This window comes from Typopeltis vanoorti, chromosome 1, assembly GCF_054136105.1.
Source record: "Typopeltis vanoorti isolate ZY-2024b chromosome 1, IOZ_Tvanoo_1.0, whole genome shotgun sequence".
NCBI lineage: Eukaryota > Metazoa > Arthropoda > Arachnida > Uropygi > Thelyphonidae > Typopeltis > Typopeltis vanoorti.
The window spans coordinates 30,452,680-30,472,611 of record NC_143549.1 but is presented as its reverse complement, the minus strand read 5'-3'; the positions used below and the strand labels follow the sequence as shown (position 1 = coordinate 30,472,611).

General features: G+C 36.8%; 2 protein-coding genes across 3 annotated transcripts in view; one reads left to right on the top strand and one right to left on the bottom strand.

Moving 5' to 3' along the window:
• Positions 1-19,932, top strand: part of LOC150109861 (uncharacterized) — a 391,072-nt gene that overhangs the window by 243,170 nt on the left and 127,970 nt on the right. The window lies entirely within an intron of this gene.
• LOC150109862 (uncharacterized) overlaps positions 1-19,932 on the bottom strand; it is a 244,348-nt gene that overhangs the window by 125,211 nt on the left and 99,205 nt on the right. The window contains exons 15-16 of the mRNA XM_090396070.1: positions 18,129-18,255; positions 5,796-5,944 (exon numbers count right to left, since the gene is read on the bottom strand). Coding sequence (XP_090252196.1) covers positions 5,796-5,944; positions 18,129-18,255 — 276 coding nt within the window. The remainder of the gene's footprint in view (positions 1-5,795; positions 5,945-18,128; positions 18,256-19,932) is intronic.

The window sequence follows — 19,932 nt, the reverse complement described above, 5'->3', positions numbered from 1 at the left end:
CTGGTCTTTGGTCAAGTGTTTTACTTCTGACCCAGCTCTCAGATCCATAAGTTAAAACTGGTTTGAACACTGTCTTGTATACAGCTAATTTAGTGTTCTGACTAATTTCTCTCTTATTCCATATGAATTTATTCAATTGACTTCCCACCATACCAGCTTTGATGATTCTGTTGTCTATTTCTATATTTAATTTACCATCTTCAGTAAAAATCGTGCCTAAATAGCTGAAATGTTTTACTTGTTCCACAGGTTCTCCATTCACAACACAGTTGACATTTTCAATGATTCTGCCTATTTTCATTGTCTTTGTCTTTTTATTGCTGACCTTCATACCATACCTATTACAACAGCTATTCAATTTAGTCAGAGAATCTTGCAGACTTGTAGCGGATTTATTTAGAAGTATAACATCATCCGCATAAAGCAAAGAGCTGACATTAACATCCCCAATTTTGATATCAGGTTTAATACCACTTTCCTTCATAATGTGATCCATATAGATAATGAATAACAGAGGGGATAATGTACATCCTTGTCTCACACCAGATTTAACATTAAACCATCTTCCTGTACTTCCTTCAATTCTAACTGCTGACTTACAACTCAAATAAAGACTAAGTATTGCTTGATATAATGCCCCATTGACACCATATAACTGCAGCGTATTGAATAGCTTCTCTCTTGGCACCTTGTCATATGCCTTTTCCAAATCGACAAAACTTAAATACAGATCTTTGTTATATTCCCATGCTTTCTCGACTATTTGTCGTAAAGTGAAGATCTGATCCTGACAGCCTCTATTTGGCCTGAATCCAGCTTGTTCTTCATCAAGCTTTTCTTCCACAATTCTTCTCAACCGTTTCTCAAGTATACTTGCATAGATCTTGCCAGGAACACTCAGTAGGGAAATACCTCCGTAATTCTCACATTCAGTTTTATTTCCCTTTTTATATATGGGTACTATGAGAGCTCTACTCCAATCATCGGGAATTCATCCCTCTGTCCAGGCTTTCTGAACTATGCAGTGCAGCCACTGTAAGACTTTTATACCACCATACTTCAGCATTTCTGGTCGAATATCATCTACTCCTGCTGCCTTTCCACATTTCAAGCCTTTGATGGCTTTTTCTACTTCAAGTATGGATATGTATTCCTGACTGCATGCCTGGTCAGTGTTTTTTTATCACTGTGCTGTCATCACTGCTTGTTTCATTTAGCAGTTTTTCAAAGTAATTACTCCATACTTCAAGGATGTCTTTTTCTCCTGTTTTCATGTCACCTTTATCATCTCTAACTCCTTTCACAGCACACTTTCCTCCATTCCTAAGTTTCTTCAACAACCTCCAGAATATTTTGCCACCTTCTTGATATTTATTTTCTATATTCTTGCCAAAGTCCTCCCATGACTTTTGTTTAGCTAGTTTTACACACTGTTTAGCTTTCTTACATTTGTCTCTGTATTCTGTAAGAGTAAAAGCTGACTTATTTGCCAGGAACTTTTGATATGCTTTCTTCTTTTCCTTCACTGCCTCTTTAACTTCCTGTGTCCACCAGGGAGTTCTGATTTTTTTATCCTTGCACACAACCTCACCACATGCCTCTCTGGCAGAATCAATCAATGTTTTCTTCAGAGTTTGCCACTGAATCTCCAAGGTTTGATTCCTGTTCTCAAACTCTTTCATTTTCTTTTCAATAATCTTTCTGTATTTTAGTCTCCAGTTCACATCTGAGAGCTGCTCAACTTTTGTTCGCTTTAAAACTTTCTTACATGTTATTCTTTTCAATATGAAATTCAATTTTATCCTGCTCAAGACTAAATAGTGATCCCTTCCAATTTTGGGGGGGGGGGTGGGGGGGGGGGGGGGTGGGGGGGGGGGGGGGTGGGGGGGGGGGGGGGTGGGGGGGGGGGGGGGTGGGGGGGGGGGGGGGTGGGGGGGGGGGGGGGTGGGGGGGGGGGGGGGTGGGGGGGGGGGGGGGTGGGGGGGGGGGGGGGTGGGGGGGGGGGGGGGTGGGGGGGGGGGGGGGTGGGGGGGGGGGGGGGTGGGGGGGGGGGGGGGTGGGGGGGGGGGGGGGTGGGGGGGGGGGGGGGTGGGGGGGGGGGGGGGTGGGGGGGGGGGGGGGTGGGGGGGGGGGGGGGTGGGGGGGGGGGGGGGTGGGGGGGGGGGGGGGTGGGGGGGGGGGGGGGTGGGGGGGGGGGGGGGTGGGGGGGGGGGGGGGTGGGGGGGGGGGGGGGTGGGGGGGGGGGGGGGTGGGGGGGGGGGGGGGTGGGGGGGGGGGGGGGTGGGGGGGGGGGGGGGTGGGGGGGGGGGGGGGTGGGGGGGGGGGGGGGTGGGGGGGATTCAGTGGCAAACTCTGAAGAAAACATTGATTGATTCTGCCAGAGAGGCATGTGGTGAGGTTGTGTGCAAGGATAAAAAAATCAGAACTCCCTGGTGGACACAGGAAGTTAAAGAGGCAGTGAAGGAAAAGAAGAAAGCATATCAAAAGTTCCTGGCAAATAAGTCAGCTTTTACTCTTACAGAATACAGAGACAAATGTAAGAAAGCTAAACAGTGTGTAAAACTAGCTAAACAAAAGTCATGGGAGGACTTTGGCAAGAATATAGAAAATAAATATCAAGAAGGTGGCAAAATATTCTGGAGGTTGTTGAAGAAACTTAGGAATGGAGGAAAGCGTGCTGTGAAAGGAGTTAGAGATGATAAAGGTGACATGAAAACAGGAGAAAAAGACATCCTTGAAGTATGGAGTAATTACTTTGAAAAACTGCTAAATGAAACAAGCAGTGATGACAGCACAGTGATAAAAAAACACTGACCAGGCATGCAGTCAGGAATACATATCCATACTTGAAGTAGAAAAAGCCATCAAAGGCTTGAAATGTGGAAAGGCAGCAGGAGTAGATGATATTCGACCAGAAATGCTGAAGTATGGTGGTATAAAAGTCTTACAGTGGCTGCACTGCATAGTTCAGAAAGCCTGGACAGAGGGATGAATTCCCGATGATTGGAGTAGAGCTCTCATAGTACCCATATATAAAAAGGGAAATAAAACTGAATGTGAGAATTACGGAGGTATTTCCCTACTGAGTGTTCCTGGCAAGATCTATGCAAGTATACTTGAGAAACGGTTGAGAAGAATTGTGGAAGAAAAGCTTGATGAAGAACAAGCTGGATTCAGGCCAAATAGAGGCTGTCAGGATCAGATCTTCACTTTACGACAAATAGTCGAGAAAGCATGGGAATATAACAAAGATCTGTATTTAAGTTTTGTCGATTTGGAAAAGGCATATGACAAGGTGCCAAGAGAGAAGCTATTCAATACGCTGCAGTTATATGGTGTCAATGGGGCATTATATCAAGCAATACTTAGTCTTTATTTGAGTTGTAAGTCAGCAGTTAGAATTGAAGGAAGTACAGGAAGATGGTTTAATGTTAAATCTGGTGTGAGACAAGGATGTACATTATCCCCTCTGTTATTCATTATCTATATGGATCACATTATGAAGGAAAGTGGTATTAAACCTGATATCAAAATTGGGGATGTTAATGTCAGCTCTTTGCTTTATGCGGATGATGTTATACTTCTAAATAAATCCGCTACAAGTCTGCAAGATTCTCTGACTAAATTGAATAGCTGTTGTAATAGGTATGGTATGAAGGTCAGCAATAAAAAGACAAAGACAATGAAAATAGGCAGAATCATTGAAAATGTCAACTGTGTTGTGAATGGAGAACCTGTGGAACAAGTAAAACATTTCAGCTATTTAGGCACGATTTTTACTGAAGATGGTAAATTAAATATAGAAATAGACAACAGAATCATCAAAGCTGGTATGGTGGGAAGTCAATTGAATAAATTCATATGGAATAAGAGAGAAATTAGTCAGAACACTAAATTAGCTGTATACAAGACAGTGTTCAAACCAGTTTTAACTTATGGATCTGAGAGCTGGGTCAGAAGTAAAACACTTGACCAAAGACCAGAGACCGCAGATATGAGAGTCCTGAGAAAGATTAGAGGCATGAACAGATGGCATCAATGGCAATATCATATTAAAAATGAGGATATTAGGAAAGAACTTGACATTGTCAGCATTTAGGAATGCATTAGCAGAGCTAATCTCAGGTGGTATGATCACTTAAATAGAATGGGAGAGGAAAGATTAGCAAAACAAGTGTTCTCTGCCAGGTTGGCAGGAAAACGATCCAGAGGAAGACCAAGATATAGGTGGATTGATATGGTACAAAGTGCCTTAGACGATAGAAATATAAGATCTGATAATGTTGGAGTCTTGACAAGTAACAGACTGATTTGGAGGAAAATTGTAGATAGGAAGTTAGTAATGATGTAATTTTTTCATGTAGTACTGTCATAATATCCTGTACACCCCTTGAGGGTACATGGCAGGAATTTAATATTGATGATGATACTAAGCCCGACCACGTGGGTGACTCTTAAGCCCTATCTAGGTGGAGTGCCCTCTAAGGGCGGTTGTAGGTGGCCTGGAATGTAAGGCGGGATCTCTGATGATAAGTGTTTCCCAAATCTTAGGAAGCTTAATTCAACTGTATTTATTATGATTTGGTTGATTTCTAAGAGTTGCTGCTGATTCTAAAAATAGCCTCTCTTTTTTGAATTTGCTGTGGTGGAGCATGGTGGTTTTTTCCATGAGAACCTGTGGGTTGTGTCCAAGGCATGGTCAGCCAGGATGCTCCACCACAGCAAATTCAAAAAAGAGAGGCTATTTTTAGAATCAGCAGCAACTCTCAGAAATCAACCAAATCTTAATAAATATGGTTGCATTAAGCTTCCTAAGATTTGGGAAACACTTATCATCAGAGATCCCACCTTACATTCCAGGCCACTTACAACTGCCCTTAGAGGGCACTCCACCTAGATAGGACTTTAGAGTCACCCACGTGGTTGGGCTTAGTATTGTGTGGTATTTGTAGATGTTACATTAGTTTTTTTTTGTAATCCCTGAAGATATCTCAGTGACTGAGACGAAATATAGGAAGTATTGAATTCTGTTTTAATCCTTTCTGAGTGCTGTGTACAATCCATTAAGCCTCCAACATGATGACCAGTTTCTATTATTTAAAAGTTGAATAATAGTAATAATAATATTACTATCATCATCAAATTTCTGATGTGAAGTAACTTCATGACTGGGCTATTTATATATTGAGGCTAATGACTTCACATCAGTTGCCATAGTATCCCATAATGCTATGCATTAGGGGAGGGATCACTATCCAGACCAGTTTCAAGCTTTATTGAGGTCTCATCAGTAGGGATCAGAAGTGATACCAAGGTTGAAGTAATGCAGAAGTCATATACAAGTAGTCAAAAGGTGTCACACCTTATTACTAAAATACTCTGGGTTAGAGGTAGATGTTGAAAGTTTTTCAACTTTGGTATACTATAAATTAAAGATACCAAGAAATTATATTCTTGGTTTCATCCTTTATCCAAGTGTAAGCAAACAAATTTTGAATGTGAAGTAACTTCACTACTGTATATGGAGACTAATGACTTAACATCAATTGCCTTAGTAGCCCAGTTGTGAATTTACTTCATGATTGGGTATGAAGTTACTGTTATACCACTTGAAGTTATGATAAGATGAAACCACACATCCTTAACTTAGTAGTCCCAGGGTTTCATGATTAAGCAGACATACTGTACAGAGTCTCTGAAATATATAAATATTTCAAAAGAATTATAACTCAATTTCTCCATCACAATTTATTACTTTTGTAAATTTTCCAGAGAAACAGAATTTCAGTACTTACAATTTGAATTGGTATACTTTTTAAGTAGTGACGAACATCTTCGTTCCAAGATGTTTTGCCAATTAAATATTTACCATGCCCTTCTAGTACCAGTTCATGTAAGAGTTCAAGATCTGCTCTTTGGAGGGCTGTTTTTATTCTTTCTAATACTGAGCATGGGGAGAAAAAAAAAATAATAAAAAGAAAGAAAACAAAAGAAAAACTTCATTAATAACATATTTTTACATTATATTGTACATTAAAAGTTGCAAAATTAAATGAATTTTTATGCATCTGTATGTATACATATATACAGTCGGGTCTCTTTTTATGCGGTTGATACGTTCCACAGAAAACTACGTATAAAAAATTGCACAAAAAAGGCCTAAACTTACGTTGAAAAATCAGGGATATGCTCCATAATTTTCTAAAACCGCATAAAAGTGAAGCAATGAATTAAAATAAACCTAAAATCGCATAAAAAAAGTTTATGAAAATTCAGTAAAATAAGAATGAGTAAGTTTGTTTTAAAGCTTGATTCATTTAATTTTATTGAAAACTTTTTTTTTTTTGTCAACAGAATTATCATCACTATTAGACAATATTCGGCAACATTTGCGGACTGGTGCAAAGTCACTTTCATCACCAGAAGAGATAGTCAGCGCATCAGATCTGTATGGTAAAGCAATAGTTCTTCAAAAACAGAATTAGCTTCACCCTCGTTCTGTGCTGATTTTTTTCTTCTGACAATGTAATCAGTGATTAAACTTTATGATGCTGATTTCACTAATTTTTATATAGCTCGCTATATCCAGACATACAGTTCTTCAACTTATGTTGGAATTTAAAGGCTCGTTCAGAATTTGTGTCATTAACTAGAAAATGATTTTCCAGTTTATTGCACAGTTCAAGACCTTCTTGAATTATATTTGCAGTGAGGGGGGCAAGTTTTTCTTCCTCTTCACTATCGTTTTTTGGATCTTCGACAATATCTAAAGTTAATCGATATCCAATAATATCATCATCACTTAAGGCATTATCCACAAGCAATTCATCTACATCGTTCTGACTAAATGTATCAAAACCTTCTCCACTAATTTCATGTGCCAATGTAATGATTTCATCTGATAATGTAGATGTTTGCACTACATCCAGGCCAAGGTGCTTTCCAGCAAGCATTTAAAATTTGTGGTCTTATTTCAGCGATAGCAGATGCAACATGATTTAAGCAGTCCAAAATAGAAAATTTTTTCAAACGTCAGTTAATGTTAATGATTCATTTTCTAGTTTATCCAATATAAATTTAAAAGTGTTCTTAATGTAATATTTTTTAAAAGTAGCAATTATGCCTTGATCTAATAGCTGAATAATGCTTGTTGTATTGGGTGAAAAAAACAGTACCTGCACACATTTGGATGTTCTAAATGCGGATGACTTGGTACCTTGTCAGCAATTAATAAAACTTTAAAATCGAGAGCTTTTTGCTTCATGTAAGTTTCCATTTCTGGTACAAAGCAATTATTGAACCATTCAGTAAATACAACAGTTGTTACCCAGGCCTTTGTATTAGCCATTCAATGTACAGGTAGCTGTTTTAGATATTTGCCTTTTAGAGCATGTGGTCTTAGAAATCGATTTACTAGGAGGTGTTTCAGCATTCGATCTCCTGATGCATTGCTACAAAATAACAACGTTACTCGATCTTTGCTTGCTTTAAACCCACTTGCTTTTTCCTCAGACTTTGCGATGCAAGTTCGACTAGGCATTTTCTTCCAAAACAATCCTGTTTCATCAGCGTTAAACAATTGATTGGGAAAATAATTTTGGCTAACTTCTCTTGAAAATTTTTGGCTGCTGCAACTTCACCTGTAATCTTCACATTATGAAGTGCATTCCTTTTTAAAAACCGGTTTACCATCCTTTGCTAGCCCAAAATTTTTTATCAGCCTGGGAAGCGGAAGTAGATGGCTCCAATTGCTTTATCTGTTCATAAAAACCGAAGACCTTTTTATTTAAATAAATAACCACTTATAGGAATTCTTCTTTGAGTTAATTCTTCAATCCAAATTATGAGCGCTCGTTCCATGTTTTCTAATAAAGCATCTCTTGAGTACGATGATAATTTGGCACTTAGTTTTGTGCCAGAAATCACAGATTTTCTTATTGCGACTTCATTCTTTTTAATTGCTCTTATAGTAGATTTGCCTAAATTAAAACGTTTACCAATCACCGTAGATCCCTCTCCTTTTGCCAAGCGATCTAAAATTGCAATTTTCATTTCCAAAGAAATTTCTTTTCTTTGGTGCTTTTTTTTTCTCCATTGGGCCAAATTTAATTAATTATTAATTAATAATAAAAATCAGCTGAATTAACAATTAATTATTAATGCATACATTACAAAATAACCAAGGTGTTCCATGAAAATTTCACGATTTGTGAAGTGTTTCCGTTGTTGGAAAGGTTTGAGAAACACTGGATTACCCTATTATCGGAATGGATTCTCCTTGTATTGACATGCGCAGAGGTGTCGAAAGGTCTCGTATCTGTGGGCATGCACCGCATAACTTCAAATCCGCATAAAAAGAGACCTGAGTGTATACAAGGGTGGTCTGAAAAGTTCTTGGCTTCAACCATAGATGGCAATACTATCAGCAAGATTTTTTTTCTAAGTTGGTACATCTGTCTTAAGCATCCATGTGAAATTGCAAGTCATTCTATCAAGTAGTTTGTTTTATACAGCTGTCAGAAGCAAATGTGTTGTCTGTATCCCTTTAAATGGATAAAATTGAGTATCGTGTGGTTATAAAATTCTTTGTAAAAGAAGGTATAATGGCAAAAGAAATTCCTTCGAAGTTCATAAAAGTTTATGGGAACTCTTCTCCTGCATTTTTGACAATTAAGAAATGGGCTGCCGAGTTTAAACGTGGCCGTACCAGTCTTGAAGATGGTCCATGTGAAGGATGTCCAAAAAGTGTAACAACATCAGAAATCGTTGATCAAGTGCACGATATGGTATTGGATGACCAGCGAGTCAAACTGCATGAAACTGCTGAGACTATAGCCATTCAAAAGAATGTGTAGGATATATTTTGCTTGAAGAATTGCAAATGAAAAAGCTTTGTGCAAGATGGGTGCCATGCTTGCTCACAGCAGATCAAAAATGCTGTCACATGAAAATCTCTGAACAGTGCTTGGAATGTTTTAAAAAGAATGAAACTGATTTTGTGCATCGATTTATTACTATGGATGAAACTTTGATTCACCATTACACACCAGAATCCAAGAAGAGTCAAAATAGTGGACAGAAGCTGGTTGTTCAGCTCCAAAGAGGACAAAGTCGGTTCCATCAGCAGGAAAGGTCATGGCATCATTGTTTTGGGATGCTAAGGGCATTTTGTTTATTAATTATTTTGAAAAGGGTACAACAATAACTGGGGAATATTATTCCGATCTTTTAACCAGACTAGATGAAAAAATTCATGAGAAAAGACCCATTTGCAGAAGAAAGAAAATCATCTTTCATCAGGACAATGCACTTGCCCACATAGGTGTTTTGGCAATGGGAAAATTAAAGGATCTGCACTATGAATTGTTGGAACATCCACCCATTTCCCCAGATTTGCTCCTCCTCTGGCTTCTATCTCTTCCCAAAACTAAAGCTTAGCAAGGTTTGAGCACAATTAGTACTGGAAGGGGATCAATCACTTGATGCTGTTGGCAAACACTCTTCCTTGATGAGGATGAGTATTTGGAACTCCCTGGAAGTGTCACATAATGAACCACTTGGCCATCCAGTCCACCTGGATGGCCGAGTGGTTAGCGTATCTGCTCTCCAGCCAAAAGGCTGCGGGTTCGAATCCTGCCATGGGCATGGATGTTTGTGATTGTCTGTGAAAGCATTAGTGATGATAGTCGGCAGTAGACAGCGTTGGTGTTAGATGACGAAGGTTGGCGCAGTAGTAAGACATTGAGTTGTAGAGTTGATGCTCTCCCTCCCTCGATAAGTCTTTGGACTCCCTGGAGGTGTGATATAATAATAATAATAGTAAAGCTCTTCATTGCTGGTCAGCGTTTTTCTTTGAATCAAGAGGTGATTGCAGCTGTAGAGGGTATTTTGCAGATCTTACTGAGAGCCACTACATGGATAGGATAATGGCACTGGAGCATCACTGGAATAAATGTATTAGTCTTAAGGGAGATTATGTTGAAAAATAAAAAGAATTTTGAAATTATAAATTTGTTTTTTCATTTTGGGATGTACGGTATAGCACAGAAAATTTAGTACTGGTTTTATTTATTTTTTTTTGCACCATACTGTAGTTTTCATTTTCACAAATACTGTTACAGAATTGATCAGCTACAACTAACTCCATCTGTAATGCCTTAATGCCCTACAGACTTTTTTAAACATTCGAAGATGAGATATTCTCACAAATTGCAAAATGTTTTGCAATTTAATTAGTTATCAAAGATGTATTATCACAATTTCTGGATAAGGATAAGTATATTAATGCTTAAATATACAGTGGACATAATTGGCAGTGAGTAGTAAGACAACAGATGCATAAGGTAGTGAAAATGTGACTGACATAAATGGCAGTAAGAAAGTAATTGAAGAGATGAAAGCAGAGTTGATAAAGATGAAGCAAGATATTAGGTGTATGACGAATGAACTAAAGAGAACTACAGATTTGCATGGAAATGTAAGGAAAAATGGGACAAAGATGGCTTTTTGAAAGAGATATTGAATGATTCAAGAGCGTGCCTATATGGAGATTTCAATAATTAGAGGTTTGGTGAGTGAAAAGGTACACAAGGTTTGTTTTCTGGTGTAGAATGAGCAGGATGATTGAAGCATTGGATAAAAGGAGTAACAAACAAAAGAGTTGGTATTAGTAGTAGGCACAAATGATTTGGTTGGTAACAAGGGGAATGCAAGGATTGATATCAGGAGGCTGTTGAGGGGAGTGAAATACACCATAGTAGTTAAGATAGTCAGCATGTTGCGCAGGTATGGTGATGAGTCAAAAAGATAAACAAAGATTATAAATAGTATGCTAGCAGAATTGTGTGAGGAGTAAATGGTTCTTTTGTGAGTTTGAGGGATGATGGAACTCTATAAAAGAGATTGAAAGATTTAAAATTTTAAAAGTTGACTGGAGAAACTGTTGCTGTAAGAGAAAGTAATGACTGATGTGAATGGAAGATCTGAGGTTTGCAAATGGAGAGGTGAGAGTGGCATGAATGAAGAGAAAAGGAACACAAGATGGACAGGGAAGTGTGGGAGGTCAGAGTGGATAGAAATATGCTGCATGAAAGTGTAGATCATAGTTGAGGAGTGGATGTGTGACTGTGCAAAAAAGGATTAAGATAGTCACCAATGTGTGGGTAACACTTAGGTCCGAGGAGCAGTGTAATATCAGTGATGATAGAGAGGAGTGGGGGTGGAGGAGTCATATCTGAGAAGTGGGGTCACTGAGATTTGTTATAGAAACAAAAGATGAGGAATCAGATTGGAATTGAAATGAATGCTGCTTGGTTATTACTCAGGAACTATCTGATGCAGGCAATGACTGAGTGTATTCCAAAGGTCAAGAGATGAAATAAGGTAGGTGTAAAATGGATGACTGAAGAGGTGAGACATGCAAAGTAGAAGAAAAAGGCATTGTGGAAGGAACACAAGATGAGCACCAATAATCAGTTACATAAGGAACACAAAGAGCAAGCAAGGAGCTTGTTTGGTAAGGGTAGCAAAAGTGCAATATGAGCAGCAGTTAGCAAATGAGGCTAAATGATATCCTGAGGAAGATATGTGGAAGGGGATATCCTGAGGAAGATATGTTCCTTCCAGTAGAAGGAAGAATGATAATGGGAGGATAATGTTGATTAGTGATACTCGTAGAATGATAACCACTGAGAAGGATATATTAGAGGTGTTAAATGAGCAATTCACGATTTATTAAAGTATTCCACCCTTGTGAATGTAACATAATGCAGAACTTAAGAACAGTGGAAAGGGGGAAGAATCACTGATGTCAAGTGAGCAGGAAGTATGTGAGGAATTGAGTAAACTTGATTCACTAAGGCAATAGGACTGGATGGTATATCAATCACGTCTTGAGAAAATGTTCAAGGAAGTTAACAACAGCTTTAACTTGCTTTTTTAATATGAGTCTTAGATTGGCCCAAGTTCTAAAGGGGAGTGGAAAGAGGGCAAAATTGTTCTTCGTTATAAAGGAGATATATGACTAAGGCTTTGAATTATAAGCCAGTCTGCTTCTGGAGTTGTGGTCAAGGTGGCTAGTGAGGACCAGGATTCAGAACTGGGCTGATAGCAGCAGAATTCCCTTTGATGGACAGCATAGATTTGCTAAAGGAAGATCATGTTTTAGCAATCTGCTTTTTTATTATAACAAGATGTCAAATGCATTGAACAAGGAGGTTGTGTACTCATGCAAAGCCATATGAAAAATTGATTGCCAAATGACATGTTGGTAATTAAATTGGAACAAATGGGATAGGATTGCAGATTAGTGTGTTAGATTGAAGATTGGCTGTCAGATAAGTATCAGTAGGTTATCTGTGTGGGGGGGAGTCACCAGTGATGTTTCCCAGATGTCTGTTTTAGAGCTATTATTGTTTGTGGATGATGCAAAGTTTGGGAGAGCTATGAGGAGTAGAGCAGACGTTATAGCATTACAAGACAACTTGAATAGATTGGATAAATGGGTAAGCATATAGGGATGCAAGTTCAGTGTAGCAAAGTGTAAGTTGAAGAAGCAAAAATGGGATGCATAGTATCCCATTTTAGGGAATCAAAGGTGGGATTTAGAGTATAAGATTGGTGGGGATATCTTGGAACAGGTGGAGATGATGAAAGGTCTTGGAATTTCTGACTGAAATTTCAGGGATATTTTGCTAAAATTATAAGGAAAGCATAGCAGATTAGAACAACGATATGGAGAACACTGAAACATAGAATTGAGTATGCTCTGATTTGATTATACAAGGCTATGTTCAGACCACATATGAATTGCTGTGTACAGATTTGTTTGCCTAGTTTTCAGAAGGATGATGAGTTTTTGGATAGGATTGAGAGATGATTGACTAAATATCAGTATCATCCATGATTGCTCTGCCTATCTTTGCATCATCAGCAAAGCAGTTGAACATCTCCCATCAGGTCCTTAATCATTGATGTATAGATTGTAAAACAATGGTCCAAGCACTAATTTCCTGGTTTCATCTTAATGGCAGATTCCCCCCCCCCCCACCTCTCTCCTCCTACCTATACCAGTTTCTGATACTTGTTCATCAGCTTATCCAAGTCAGTAATTTATATTCCCGTACAATATTCTTCAGGTTATGCAACAGCCTTCCATGTAGTATCTTATCAAATGCCTTTGCATATTACAACATTGTTATAGTGTATCTAGTGTCCAACTCATCCATAACATTATGATAAAATAAAAGCACATTACTCAGACATGACCTCCCTTTAGTAAAGCGATGTTCCATGAACTCATAACTGTTCTGACATATTTGGGAATGATGTCCTTTGACCATTATTCCCAAATTGCAAATGTCACAAACTTTCTGCAACACATTTGCAATACACTTGGAATATATAGCTTTACACTTATTTACATTAAAGCCACTGCCACATTCATTTGTCCAAGCTAAAAATTCTTTTAAGTCTTCTGAAGGGAGTTGACATAACTTTATATCATCATCAAACATAAACATGAAGAAATCCTATCAAGAAGGACTGGAAGTCCTTCTGACTGTCATACTGAATAATTAATATTCAGATAAAAAAAAACAACTATTTGTGCTTATGGTGTTACAGAAAGTAGTACAAGAATTTTTCCAGTCATTAGAGCAGGCAGCTGAAAAAGATAATGAAAAATGTCATCCTAGTTGGAGATCTAAACAGCAGAGCTGGAAATGAATCTCACAAATGTTTTGGGGAACTTTGGAGAAAAGAACAGAGTAATAATAATTTAAGCACCTGCTGGATATCTGCTCAGGATATCATTACTAATTCCATGTTCTGGCATAAAGATGTGCACAAGTTCACATAGAAAGACACATGAAATAAAAAAATCTCATCGACTATTATTATTCATAGCAGTATTTTCATGCTCTTCATGATATACATGAATATACAGAAGATTTGAAATTGGAAGTGATCATTTAGTTTTAAGTAGGATCAAAATGAATATCACATTAAACAATATGTAAGAAGGTTAAAAAAAAAACTGAGCATCTTTTACAGGTAAACTGTAGACTACAAACACAATTCAGGAAAAATGAAAGAGTATGAAAACAAGAACCAACCTTGGAGTTTCACTGGCAAACTGGGGAAAAAAAAAAAAAAAACATTGATTAATTCTGCCAGGGAAGCATGTAAAGTTTAGGTAAAGTTGTCTGCAAGGATAGAAAAATAAGAACACTATGGTGGACACAAGAAAATTAAATTAAACTTGACAAGAAATTATATTTTGTTTCATCATTTATCCAAGTGTAAGAAGTTTCTGTGTGAAGTATTCTCACAACTAGGCTACTTGTATACAGAAGCTAATTCTCATTGACTTCACTTCACCAAATGACTTCACATCATTTGCCTTAGTATCCTATAATGCAAAGCAAACTTCCTTTTAGACATGCATAACATTATGCATTATGGAAAAGGTAGCTAGCTACTCAAGTTGAAACCAGAGGTCTCATCATTAGAAGTCAGAACCAGAAGAGATACCGATGTTGAATTAATGCGATAGTTCTATGTATCCATCATATACAAAAAAATAATAAATAAATGAAAAAGTGGATTACTGTGTTATTAAAGTTTGGATCAAAGTTAGTTGTAGAAGAAAGAAACAGAAGCACTTAGAAGATACTCTTCAGTTGCATTCTTTGACAGACAATTCACTAAATTTTGTGAAGAAAGGACTATCACCCAACTTTACGTGGATAATAAAGACATGCCTTTCATATAGCTATCCTTGAATACTTTCAGAAACACTATAAAAATTTGTTTGAAGACACTACTATAATGGGAAACTATAACTCTTGGGGCATTAATGCCTTTCCTATTCACATCCAAGATGGACTCGGCAGAGACCCTTACAGCAGCTGAAGTTACCACAGCCTATAAAGAATGCCAGACAAGAAAATTCTGGAACCTAATGGTATGGAGATAGAACATTACTGCAAAGCCTGGAATTTTATTATTTCTATTCTAGCTATACTGTTTAATTCTTTTCTCTCTACAGGTCACATACCAAGTGAATTTGTAGCAAGCTATACCATCCTCATCCCAAAACCAATAGCTTAATCAACAGCTGGAGGCCTATTTCTCTATCTAATACTACCTACAAGATATTTTTCTACATTATTAATAATAACAGGCTAAAAGTAGGAATGAGATATGCAATTAAAAGCATAGAGCTCCATGCTGAGCATACAATTTAATCTGTTTCTGCTATGTGAACTACTACTCCTTAGTTAATGCAACAAGCAACCAGTGGCAGTATTTTGGTATATTTTATTTAAGCATCTGATAATGTCTGGTGTCCCTTTCTGTTCCACATCCTCCAGTAAATTGGTTTCGGCAAAAAACCACTATCTGTCATTAAAGGAACCTGTGCCAAATACAATGACCTGAATCCTAGTTAATGGATTCCCATCAGAACCATTCAGAATTCAAAAAAAAGCAAGCAAGGTTGCCCTCTTAGTCCATTGGTCTTTTCACAGGTTCTTGAAACCTTTTTTGCAGGAAGTTGACAGTTCACATTCTGTGCAAGGGATAACAGTTCTCTCAGCTATGAAGGAAAATAAATTATTAGCATATGCCGATGATGTAACAGGCTTGAAGGATAATGATTCCACATACATTTTTTTTTGGGGGGGGGGGGATATTGGAAAAATTCAGCAAAATCAGTCAGTGAATTAACTAACTGCCAATGCTGACAAGACAAAATGAAAAAATTTTGTGGAAAGTGGGATCTTGGAGGCATCCCCTTTGGACTAACCCCTAAGAGAGAGAGAGAGAACCTCTTACACCTTGGAATTCCCTTCTCCATGTATCCACTGTTACCAGTTCAAGAACTTATATACAAAAACATTGAAACCATAGAAGACTGGAAAATTGGCCACTTTCCTTTTCTTCTAAAGCCACAGTACTTAAAACTTTAATCTTCCCTTCTGAGCTATACATAATAAATATTACAGACATTACAGAATCTTAAGAAAAAGAAGCATATAGTAAATGGGTGTAGTTTTTTTGGTCCACCTGATACCAAGAAGTTAAAAAGGAATTTCTTCAAATATCAAAGAACCAGGTTTTAGGCTTCCATTGTTAAAATTATGCTATTTAAGCAATATAGCTTCAAAAATCCATAAAATATTGTAAACCTTCTTCAGTACTACAAGGGTGTTCATCTACTGTTATTTGGAATAAATTATTATAATGGTCCACGAGTTGAGATTGCTCCAGAATACTACAACATTCTGTGTTGAGCTCAAGATTGCTACAGCATTCTGATGATATTCTCTCCATTAATAACAGCTTAGTATAAGGAATGCTTTAACCTCTTCCAGAACAAACTTCCACAGTTGAACACTAACAATAACACTTTGTTTAATAACTCACTGAATTTCTAAGGATGCCCTAACAGGAACGATCTTGCTTGCAGAATTACATATTCCGCAATTTGATGCAATTTGATTACTCAATTTGATGGCATTCACTCATTCGAGTGAATGCCATCAAATTGAGGTACTTTAACATTGTAGAGCTAATCTTTTACAGGTTGAAAGGAGTAACACACATTCTACAGCTGCCCTGCGTAGCGTATTTGGAACAGAACATGTAATGTGTTGGGCATTCCATTGCTTACAACACTTTTTTTTTCAACCCCCCCACACACACACCCATTCCAACTGTAAGCAGTGGGAAGAGAATTTTGATTTTTATAATTAATGAGTTAAAAGATCGTTTATTGAGGAAAAACATCCATTATTAAAAAAAATTATGGAATATAAACCAAGATAATCACTCGATGTTTCTGACCTTCACATCAAGGTGATCATTTGGAAGTAGAAGAATACACATATATACAAAGAAACAAGCTACATTACACTTTACATGGAATGCTAAAGTTACAGTAATCTGGTCAACCGTTAACACTACTGGCCTGACCTCTGGTGAAAAAAATAAAACCCTTACTATATCAAAGCTAGAGTCGTGTTATTATCTCTTTGGTTACAAAGAGTGACAATCATTAAAAGATATATTAAGCAGAGAGCAACATACTCTCACATAATTACTCATATAAATTAGAACAAAACAGTATGAATGGTGACCAATAAGAACTGAAATTATTGCTTGCAGTCCTAAAGTAAGGGTTTGCTGGAAAACTTGAAAAACTTAAAAGGTTTTTGCAATCTTATTCCTAACTTCATCAAGCTGAAAAAGAAATTTTCAGCTTGATGCCCCAAAGCACTTCAAATCTTTGCGCATGCAGAGAAAGCAATACTTGGGGAGCAAATTCAAACAGCCCAAAAAAAACCTAGCAATGACCCAAAATCAAGTTTTAAATTTGCAATCTGAATTCCCTAGTTAGATAAATTCTGATATTTTGAATGTGCTTGTAAGGATCACTGATAACTTTAAACAACTTCCTTGGCCACCTGAATAAGCAACATGAGTGCATACAATTTACTGTTGAAATTGAAAATCAAAACTCACTTCCTTTCTTAGATACACCAGTTCACATGTCTTCCCTCAGGCAGTCCATCCTTCACTGTCTACTGCAAGCGTTCACATATCAGTCAATATATACATTAATTCTTATCACAACTCTTCACAAAAACTTGGAGTCATTAACACCCTCAAAAACAGAGCTATAACAATTTACTGTAATGAACAAGCTCTTAAACAATAATTACAAATTATTAGCAATACATTAAAGCCATTAGTGTCATTTCCTCCCTCTGATTCTCTACTCTTAGAGAGCACAATTCATCTCTTACCATGAATAATACTTTACTGCTCTGTTTTTTTTCTATTTTGCAGAAATATGATATACCCTTTTATCTCTATTAGAACATCCTGACATAATAATCTGTCATTTCATAGAAGGCCAGTACAATCTGGTGGCTGTAGCATTTGCCATTTAAGAGATTAATATTTAAAAAAAAACTTCCAAGGAATATTACACACACACACACAAACACAGGTATATATATAATTATATTTTGAGTACTTAATCTAACAAGTTCCTCCCTTTCTCTCTCTCTCTCTCTCTCTCTGTAAATAAAAATTTGCAGTTTATTAAGAAAAGAACTTACTTCCTTGTTTGCTGTATTTGTTTAGTGGCTCATGATGACGAGGAACAATGTTTATCTTTCCTTTTTGTGAATATTTATTTGGCAGGATCATTGAGTGATTTCTGTAGTAATCTGGTGTTCGTCCATGCTGCTCGTTGTAATAGAAGTAATTATTTTATAAAGAATCCTTTGACATTTGAAGAAAATAGAAATTGCATACATAGAGTTTAGTTTAGAAAATTTATTAGTGTTATTACAATAGAAGTTGAATAATCCACCATCCATGGAACTGCATCAATTCCACATTGTCAGTTCTTCAGATGATTGGGTTTATCTACAAGTACTAATGAAATCTTTTTTTTGGATGGATAAACTTTTTTCTGTTTTCTGGATCTTTATTATATACAGTAATAAAAACTAAAGTATAATGATGATAAAAATATCAGTTCAATTTTTAAATCAACAGTGCATTTCTTAAAAAAAAAAAAAAAAAAAAGCAATTGCACAGCATTTGGCCTGCATGTCAAACCAATAATATGCTGCAGTTTCAGCCTCTTTTTGGATGGATCTGCCATTAAAATAAAAAAATAAATTATTATTAAATCTAGTAGATATTGTAAACATGTCTTTACTGTTTACTAGATTTATATATATATATATATAGCTCCCAGAAACTTGGGTTTTTCATCCCTCATATACAGACAAATTGGCCTTCAGAATACACACAATTTACAGACAAAAAAATCTGTTGTTGGTGATGATGATGAGCAGTATTGATAGCATGGATGTTAGTAGCATCATAGTAGGAGAATTGAGTAGTGGTGAAGATGAGAAATATTTAGCAAAGTAGGGTAAAGTGCTCTCCCATGATGAGTCCTTGGACTCCCTGGAGGTGTCACATAATAATAATAATAAATATATGTAAAATCATTCCAAATAGTAGAAAACTGCATTACTTCAGAAACACTGTGAAGGCTAATCTTAGGATTTAGCAATTAAGAGCATAGATTGTATAATAAAATACATTTTTTATAAATATTATACTATGATCTCTATAGCAAATGTTCCTAAATTTTTCAGCTCAGAATTTCTTGAATAAATTACAATAAGTTGTTCAATCTTCCTCTCCTTTAATTATATAATTTTTTTTATTTATTTGAAATTTTATAACGAAGAATTTAAAGAAAATTAATAAGTAATATAAAATTAATTTTATCAAATTTATAATTATACGCATAACCATAATATATATATATATTTGAAGTAGATTAAATGACTTGAGGTCAGTTGGCCTAGTGGTTAGCATATCCACTCTCCAGCCAAAAGGCTGTGGATTCGAATCCCACTGGGGACATGGATGTTTGTGATTGTCTGTGAAAATACTAGTGGTGGTGATGATGATGGTGTTGGGCAGTAGATGTCAGTGTAGATGATGCAGTGGAGACCAAGAGTAGGTATCCTCCTTCGATGAGTTATAGGACTCCTTGAAGATGTCACGTAATAATAATAATAATTTTTTTATTTAATCGAAAAACATAACTAGTTTCGTCAACTTCATTGGATACATTACGTGGAAAGAGAAAAGCTATAAATTAAATAGCCAACATATCATGACATTTTAAGGCATTCCGGATAAGGCTTTATTTTTGGGCACATACACATGGTCATGGTCTCATGAACACCAAAGTCGGATAGCAGTTCAATGACAATCACAGAGATTATAGCTGAGGTTAGTGTTTAAATGTAATGGATTGAGGATGATTTCCTTAGATTCCACAATTCTTCTCTTGAGTTTATCATAGCATCTAAAGATGTTCTCTGATTT